This window comes from Chenopodium quinoa, unplaced genomic scaffold (genome assembly GCF_001683475.1).
Source record: "Chenopodium quinoa cultivar QQ74 unplaced genomic scaffold, ASM168347v1, whole genome shotgun sequence".
Taxonomy (NCBI): domain Eukaryota; kingdom Viridiplantae; phylum Streptophyta; class Magnoliopsida; order Caryophyllales; family Amaranthaceae; genus Chenopodium; species Chenopodium quinoa.
Genome location: NW_018744745.1, coordinates 919,098 through 928,438, shown reverse-complemented (window position 1 = coordinate 928,438; position 9,341 = coordinate 919,098). Strand labels below are relative to the sequence as shown.

The 9,341-nt window shown below is 38.7% G+C and overlaps 1 protein-coding gene across 1 annotated transcript; it reads left to right on the top strand.

The window, feature by feature from the left end:
• The first annotated feature begins 4,427 nt into the window (after window positions 1-4,427).
• LOC110703676 lies at window positions 4,428-6,251 on the top strand. The gene is made up of 5 exons (XM_021881468.1): window positions 4,428-4,661; window positions 4,746-4,941; window positions 5,061-5,130; window positions 5,338-5,473; window positions 6,213-6,251. The coding sequence occupies exons 1-5, from the start codon at window positions 4,428-4,430 to the stop codon at window positions 6,249-6,251; spliced, it is 675 nt and encodes a 224-aa protein (XP_021737160.1).
• The last annotated feature ends 3,090 nt before the right edge of the window (window positions 6,252-9,341 follow it).

Below are 9,341 nucleotides of genomic sequence, written 5' to 3'. Positions count from 1 at the left end.
TTCCTTAGTACGCCAGTTAGTCCCTATAAGCAATCTGACATGATTAAGTAATCGGCTCGTTACAATCACAGTATGTGATCGACCTGATAAAAGATTGTCTCACTTAGCTTAAAGCGCCTAAATATTGGATCATCGCAAAGGCACCGACATAATGGTTAACAAGCAACAGGATGCACCGACATAATGGTTCATAAGCAGCAGAAAGCACTGACATAATGGTTCACAAACAGCAAAACGCGTCGATGTATTGGCACCGCGGAAATTTCAGCAAGTATCACATTAGCAAAGTTCAAGCTAGCTTTAAGGATCGACAAGCGTTGGTCTTTGGTAATTTTCTTCGGATTATTATCGCAACGACTAAGGATGACTTCAAGCGAAGTTATCTTCGACAGCGTTCCCTAGGATGTGGAAATTTGTCGGGAAAATGAGGATGATTTCAAGCGAAGTTATCTTCGACGACGTTCGCTAAGATTGAGGAGGTTGTCACCTAGATTTGAGAAGATAGCACAAGATGGGCAGTCTTCGACAACGTTCGCTAAGATTGAGGAGGTTGTCACCTAAATTTGAGAAGATAGCACGAGATGGGCGGTCTTTGACAGCATTCACTAAGATTGTGGAGGTTGACATCTAGATTTTAGAAGAACAGTTTGTGATGAGGCGATCTTTGACGACATTCGCTATGATTGGGAAATTTGTCACCATGATTCAAGAAAAAAGCTCAAGATGTAGCAGCATTGATCGAAAAAGTTCCCTAGCTTGTGGAGAGTTGTCACAAACAACTAAGAATGACTTCAAGCGAAGTGATCTTCGACGGCGTTCCCTAGGATGTGGAAAGTTTTCAAAAGTAAGAGGTGATTTCAAGTGAAGTTATCTTTGATCTTGTTCCCTAGATTGCGGAAGATGGTCACAAAACGGTAGAAGGTCATTTCAAGTAGAGCAATCTTCGATAGTGTTCCCTAGCTTGCGGAAGATTATCACATCGGAAATTGAAGGCAGCTGCAAGTAGGGGTGTTCAAAAATATCCGGTCCGAAATATCCAATCCGAAAATCCTATGATTCGATACGAAATTTCGAATATCCGATCCGGTTTTTAAGGTTTTGGATCGGATATCCGAAATTTTTTTTGGATATTTGGATCGGATACGGATAGGATTTTGTCCGAAAATTTTAACTACCCGATCCAAAAACCCGACCATACGATCCGAATATCCGACTATCCGATCCAAAAATCCGAATATCCGAAAATTTCATATCGCAATTTCTCCGATCCGAAAATTTTGGATATCCGAATTTTCGGATCGAATCGGATCGGATATCCGAAATTGAACAGCCCTAGCTGCAAGCGTGGTAGTCTTCAGGCGGTATCCCCTAGCTTGAGGAAGATCGTCAAACAAATCAATTACTCCAGAGACCTGTGCTCGACAGTGCAAGATACGAGTTTCTTAACTCTTTTATCTATTTTAATTAACGCTATTTTGCAGGTACTGGCGTTGCAAGAATGATTTAGGATCGCAGAACGTTCTGAATCATTCTCCATCCCTATTGTTACTTTGACTTTTGTTTTCGAAACATGAGTTTCTCCAAACTCAGTCAAAGTGGGGGCTTTTGTAGACACCAATATGTGTCTCCTCAAAACCAAACTAAGTGATGAATACCTTCCATGTCATTTGATTATCAAACAAAGCGAAAGTGATTAAAAGTCTAGTGATGATGATGTTTTTATTAAAAATCTCTCTTTTTGTTTTCAAAAACCTACCCTATTTATGGAAAACGTGAATTCCATTTTTTTTTGGTCCATAATATGGGTCCAATAATAGTGTAGTTTGATGGGGCTTGAAAAAACCTTTCCAACGATATATTATAAGCCCAATTTCGATGAATTGTGAGGAAGTTATGGCCAAAATACTAAACTAGGCTCAAACCGGATTTTACCTACGGCCCAATGATCATGTGGTGGGTCCAAAGGTTTAATCCTATTTCTAAACTAATAAGGATTAATTTAGGATTAATTAGAAGCTTTTATGAGTTTCTAAAAGATCTTAATTATCCTTTTTGAAAAGATAAAATCAAAGAGTTTGAAGTTGAATAAAACTTTCCTTTTTTTTTAAATCCTAATTTATTCGAATTTAAAGATGTTCAAAGAAAGTCGGATATTATTTTTTTGCCTGATAATATTTATCCAAATATTATATGGTTGGATAGATCTTGAAATTATCTTTCCAATGATATATTATAATATTAATTCCGAGCTATAACGAAAAAGATATGAATGAAATACAAAACTCTATCCGAAACTAACAGCCTTCCACCATTTCGGCCATCTCTTTTATCTAAATAAGATTTTGATCTGATTCCAATTTGGTTGGAAAATAGACTTCAAGAGCTTTCTAACGACATATTATATGACTTATTTGGACTTCTAGATCAAAAGATATGACAAAACCAAAATCTGCAAAAACGTTATCCCATCGCCAAACGACAAATCTGTCGCCAGGCGACCGCCTAGCGACGAGCTTGTCGTCTGGCACTGACTCCTGTTGTTGGCGACAGGAGGTCTTTTATTACAAATAGGACTCGAACTCTTTTCTATTGTTCCCGTGCTATTTTTTCTATAAATAGGGGTCGTATCTCCCTGTTTTCAAATCATCAACACCCATAATTACCTTCTCTCTCTCTCTAAAAAGCTAGAAGCTTTCTCTCTCTCTCTCTCTCTCTCTCTTCTTTTTCTAAACCCTCCCTCTCTAAAAATTCCTCATTCATTAGCTCTAGACACACCTAGCCAAGTTCGAATTTGCCTTCGCCCTAGATGTGAAAGGTTTTATATTTCTAAGGGTTTCCCAAATCTCTATTTCAGTTATATAATTTAATTGTTTGATTTATATTTTCCTTGAAGTTACTAACATGTTTATTTTGTTATTAGAAAGAGGAACGAGGAATCGAAGTAAGTAATTTAGTTGTTTTTATTGATCTTTTGATATAGAAATCATGTTAGGGTGTTTTGCTTCCTAGTATCATGTTTAGGGTAATAACTAAAAATTCAAATATCAACTATGTTTATTATGATGCTTCCTATTTCTTTCCTAATGTCATTTTACTATCATGTTAGGGCTAAATCTTTGATTTGTAGTGTTTAGTGACATGCTAGGGTTTGTTATTAATCTTGTTAGTATCAAGCCTAGGATCTTGCTGTTATTATCCTTTAACATGATTATGATTATTATTATTATGATGATGATTATAGTTATTATGATGATGATTTATTTATATTCATGTTGCTTGATATTATATATTATTATTGTTATTGCTTGATCACACCTTTTATGCATGTTTAAAGGGAATTTGTACTTGTAACCACGCTTAATAAGATAATAAATAATCTTGTTTAGGGCTAATATGATTACAATTCAAGTGATCTCCAATAATAATCTTGTAACCACGCTTAATAAGATAATGTTCAACCAACATAGATTAAACAGGTTTAGGGTTAACTTATTGATTGCATGTTAGTTAGAAAGCGCACATGAATACAAGAAGAATAAAGTAGAGGTCTATTATTAGGACAAATTCAATCTCTTTTAGGTTGGATTTGTACCTTCATCCCCGAACTTCCATTCATGGTTCCAGACCTATTAGAGTTAACGATCTCCTGGGTCGTTAAGGGGTGTAACCTTCACTCTGTGAACGGTTTACAAGTTCCTAAAACTTGTTGGCGACTCTTTTACTCTAACTTCCTTCCCTTTGGATGCCACCATGCTTACGTGTATGATCACAATGGGGCTCAAGTGTGGGATACTTGAAATATTCCCTACACTTACTATATGCACTTTTGGAATCTTATGCTAGATTTTGTTTGTTAGAACTTATTCCAAAATGGATCTTTAAGCCATAATTCATATATATCTTATTTTGTAAGTGTACAACAAAAAGAAATAGGAAATGTTGTATGCATCGCCAAACCGTATATATTTTTATGTTTTAGAGATAAAATGTATGGGTGTTTGGGATTACTTTTGCTACTTTTGTTGGATGATTAAAATTCATCCTCGTGTACATTTAAATCTTATATATATATATATCATATTAATATTAGTTATGTTATATAATTGATTTTGAAATTAAACTTGTTTATTTGTAGGTATGGATTATGATATGCAACTTAAGATGCTCTTGTTATGCAAAGAGTACTTAGATGAGGAGGATAATTTTTGAGATTTGATTACTTGCAACGCATGTTATATTACAAATTATTATTTGAACCATATAAGGAACCTTGTATGACCTCGTATTTAACCGGCCAAATGTGGATGATTAAGTTACTTAACGGTCATGAAACACGTTTTTTTAATGCTCTTATGATGTACCCTCCTTTATTTATGGAATTATCCACAAATTTAGAAAGCATGTATGGTTTAAAACCATCGTATAGAATGTCAATTATAGAAAAAGTGGGCATATTTGTGTATGTCCTTGCACATGGTGCCACAAATAGATTAACTCAAGAACGTTTTCAACACTCTGGCAAAACAGTGAGTCAAGTATTCAAAGAAGTTTTATATGCTATGGATGGAATATCAAGGGATATACTTATACCTAGAGATCCTAATTTTAAGGAGGTGCCACGACAATTAGAAAATGATGCTAGATACCTGCCATATTTCAAGGTAATACATTTTTCCTTTTGTTAAAAGAAAAAAAAAATATTTACAAGTTTCGTGAAATAATTTAATAATATTGTTTCATTTTAGGATTGTATTGGAGCTATGGATGGTACACATATATCAATAATTGTTCCAGAAGAAGACCAATTGCGTTATAGAGGAAGAAAAGGCATACCAACTACAAACGTTTTAGCTGTATGTGACGTTGATTTGTTGTTTACGTGCGTGTTAACGGGATGGGAAGGTTCAGCTCATGATTCACGAATATTTCTTGATACAATTGGTGATCCAAGACTTTAGTTTCCAAAACCCCAGGAAGCTATTATACATTATTATTCCTAATTCCCCAAAAATTTTAATGAATGTTAAAGCTATTTTTTTTTGTTATTAACTTTCTTTTAGGTAAATATTATGTTGTTGACAAAAGCTATCCGAAAAGAATGGGGTATTTGACTCCTTACCCTAAGACGAGGTACCATCAATCTAAATTTCGAAATGCAAGTCCAAGGGGTACCAAAGTAGTTTTTAATCGTGCTCATTCGTCAATATGAAGTTGCATTGAACGGACATTTGGTGTTCTTAAATCCCAATGGAAGATCTTAGATAAAATGCCTAGATACTCATTCAAAGATCAAAACAGAATAATATGATCTTGCTTTGCATTACACAACTATATTAGACGAATTAGCGTTGGTGATCCAGCTTTTAGACTCGTCGATAAAGATCCTAACTTTGTACCTCCCGAGGGAGTTGAGGATATTGAAACTAATGTCCCTCAATGTGTTCAAGAATCATCAACTAGGGAGATGACAATTGTTCGTGACAACATTGATAATAGTTTGGTGGAAACTAGACGAGCTAAGCGAGCCAAAAGACAATATTAGATTATTAATATGCATTCTTATTATTTATTTTTTCCAAGTTACTACTCCGTACCTATGATTAATTATTCATTTGCATTATTGAAATTTTTTAACCATTATTTTACATGTGAGAATAATAATAATAATAATAATAATAATAAGTGATATAATCAACAAAATAATAAGACGTGTGTTAGTAGTACTAGTAAATAATAATCCTATTTACAAAAAAAAAATATATTATTTTTTTATAAAAAAAACGGAGTAGCAGTGATACTACTTGGTAGTAGAAGTTAAAAAAATAAATTCATTATTATTATTAGAAAGATAATAAAACATATCAATGCCCTTAAAGGTAATCTTAGCCCCAAACAGCCAACATCCAATAACCAATTTTACCAAACATATTTTTAAAAAGCCAACAGTCAAACAGCCAACATAAAAAGCCAATACATACAGCTGGTCAAACAAAACAAGAGTAACAGCCAACCTCCAACAGCCAATAGCCAATTGCCAAACAAGGCCTTAGTCTAATCTCTAAAAGGAATCAAGTTTGTTATAGTTTGTTATACAAGCTGTAGTTGACAGCTGCTAACTATGCTAGGTGGCTGGATTTCTTCTAGAAAGATTCCAAGCCGTTATTCTCTTTGTAATAAAGCTTATTTTTGTCTTATTGTAATATATGTTTCAGGTGAAAAACATGGATCTTGCTGAGGGTCCTTTGCAGTAGGTTGAAGACTGGGCTCGGTCCAAGTGATGCTGGGCCGAGGATTTCCTGCACAACAAACATAGCCTCGAGGGTTATGCCGAGGAAGACCCCTCCGATGCCGAAGTCATTACAATGTGTAAAGAGAAAGCTATGCAAGAGAATTAATTGCTTGAGGCTCTATGTGAATGAATGTAAAATGGTGTAATTGATGGCTTTTATACCTTTACTTAATAGGAGAATTGAGGCTAGAGCCAAATAGGCTTTCCATGTTGACTAAACCTTGACTTGACTTTGACTTGGCATGGATTGGAGAGTTGAACCTTTGATCTTGGGCTTGCAATTGAATCATTTATGGACCAGGCCCAATTTAGACTAAATTGGACCCAAACAAATTGCCCCCTAGACCCGATTTGGAGGTATGACATGTCGGGTTTTTATTGACAAAAAGGAGGGAAGTAAACGATCTAATAAATCAAAAAAATTTGAATTTAAACCGTAATTAATGACATAACGGCGGTTTAGAAGATAATGAAGGAAGTTGAACGGACATTGGGCAGTTAATTTGGAGGGAAAGTGTTTGATGGTTACTTAATGGAAAATTAATGAGAAATTAGAGGCACAGACTCCTAGAATTCCCTTTTCTGGCAATATACATTGCACTTCGCATTCTCTCTCTTCATTTCTTCACCACAATCACTCTTTAACTTGAAGAAAAACCCTTGATTTTGATTTGAAACTTCACTGAATCCCCGAATTAAGGCTTTGAAACCGAAATTTGTTGCTCCAAACTGTACTGCTGATCGGCAAATTCTGCTTCAGATTAAGGTAATTTTCTTCGAATTTTCTTCAATTTTTCTTGATTTTCAAAGTACCCCTCTTTTTTTGACTTTTCTTCTCGAATCTCTGCCATGGCTTGAGTCGGGAACGACACCCAAGATATAGAATCAGGCAGACTGGGGAAGGCTCCCAATTTGGCAGAGAAGAAGGGATCGTCGTCGTCCCGCTGAACATGGCGCCTCCCCGAGAGACGGGGGAGGCTGGTACCTCTAGGGGGTGGCGGCACCTCGAGGGACAAAGGAGGCGAGTAACTCCGGCCAATAGAAGGAGGTAGCCGTTGCGGTCTTGGATTTACCCCACGGGGATGCTGAATGGGGGAGTCATGAGGATAATTGGGGTATGATGCAGTACCTCCCATACCCTTGGTGGACGAATAACGGAGAAGGTTATTGCTTTGCCAAACAAGTCGATATCTTTTATGGCATCCTGGAGGATGATGGGTACTAGTGTCGAATGCCTGCCCAAACTGACATGATCCATCTTCCACTCCCAGGCTATGTGGGGGTGTACACTCGACAATTGTAGTATGGGCTTCGGTTCCCCCTGCACCCCTTTGTTGTGGAGCTGCTGAGCAATTATAACGTCTCCTTATGCTAGCTAACACCTGTCAGCATCCGAAGGATAATGACCTATCTCTGGGTGTGCATGTTCTATCGTCTGCAGCCGAGCATCCACTGTTTTAAGAAGCTGCATCGGCTGGTGCCTAACACCCAAAGTAGGTACAATGAACACGGCCCTGGCTGGTGGAGAATTGAGAGCCTGCCTAGGTACCTAACCATGTGGCCAAACGATAGTTCTGATAAGGACTGGCAAGGCCAGTGGATCTGGGTTAGGGCCCCTTCAGACCCTAGGCATCTGAACGTCTTCAGGGTTCCCCGATACATGTCTCGGCCTGACCCCAGGATGCGGAACCTAAGGCCCAAAGCAGCTGGGGCTCAGGATGACGTGCAGCTGAACTACTTCGGGAAGATGGAGAATGAAGTTTGTGCCAGAGACCTGGCTGCCAGAATCCCATTACGTCTTTCAGGAGTGCATGCTCGCTGTTGTCGGCCTCATCCAAAAATATAAATACAGTAATTACCTTAAGTTAGGGCCGATGACTCACTTTAGTTGCTTTTAAATTCATTTCAGTGCTTTAGCATGTTTTTTGCTTTGCACTTATACTTTATTTTTTCCTTTCTTAGTTTTTCACGAGGGCAACGTCAGCATGAACTACCAGCGGCTTGGGATAAACGCTGGGAGGATTGTGACCAACAACCAGCCCCCCATCACTGATTCCAAGGATCGACCTCTGCACATTCACTCAAAGAATTTTGTTATTACCCAGTCCTTCGAGTATCTAAAGCAGAAGCCTTAGTGGCAAAAGGAGGATCCACTCTTCCGCTTAACCCCTGAAGAAGCTAAAGTTGCTGCTACCGCCGCTGAGGTATCTCGGGTAACTAAAGCCTTTGGAAGCGGAGAGGGGACTTCTGCTACTGCAGAGGTGCCGAAGGAGGATTCTGAAGACGCGAGGTTGCTGGAAACCACGGTAAGCTTTCTGACTTAGCTTTTTTTTTTTTTTTGGTGTCTCATGTCTTGCCTTCCTGTCCTCTTCTAAAGTAGGACGAGGAGGAAAAGGAGAGAAATTACCCTATAGGGGAGGATCAGCCAGAACAGGAGGAAGTTCGTCTTGAAGAGTAGGTCCCTTCAGACGAAGAAGGACTGATGTTAAACCGAAAGAGGACTGTCATCAACCCTGGGAGATTCTGGGAAGCGCCAATCCCGAAGAGGCCTCGGACTAAGGATGATACAATCCCTAATCCTTAAGAGGCTGACGGTCCTCCAAAGACTCCTCTCGCCGAAGGTGGCAACATTGAGAAGACTCCTCCCCTGCCTGAAGTTCATGGAGAGGAGGATGTTACCTAGCAGACCCCTGAGAAAACTGCTGAAGCTTAGGGTGTTCAAGACACTATACCTTCCCCTCGGCACGCGGCGACCTCTTTCTCAGCTGAAATTCAAATTAAGGCTGAGAAGCTAGGGTCTATAGCTGAGGGGGTGAAGGAAGATGACCCTGATGTGGAGGTCCTACCTGACGCTCCACGTATTTTAACTAAAAAGGGGCTTCGGGACGTTGCCAAAGAGCATAGGGCTGCTGATCAACGCAAGACTTATATGCCCTCCTCCTCTGCGGCTGGCTCCTTTGGGACCTTCCACTCTTCTGAGATGAGTTCAGGCACTTCTCCAACGGTGCCTTTGCCCCCACAGGCTCGGCGCGTGCTGGATGAATGGTGCCCC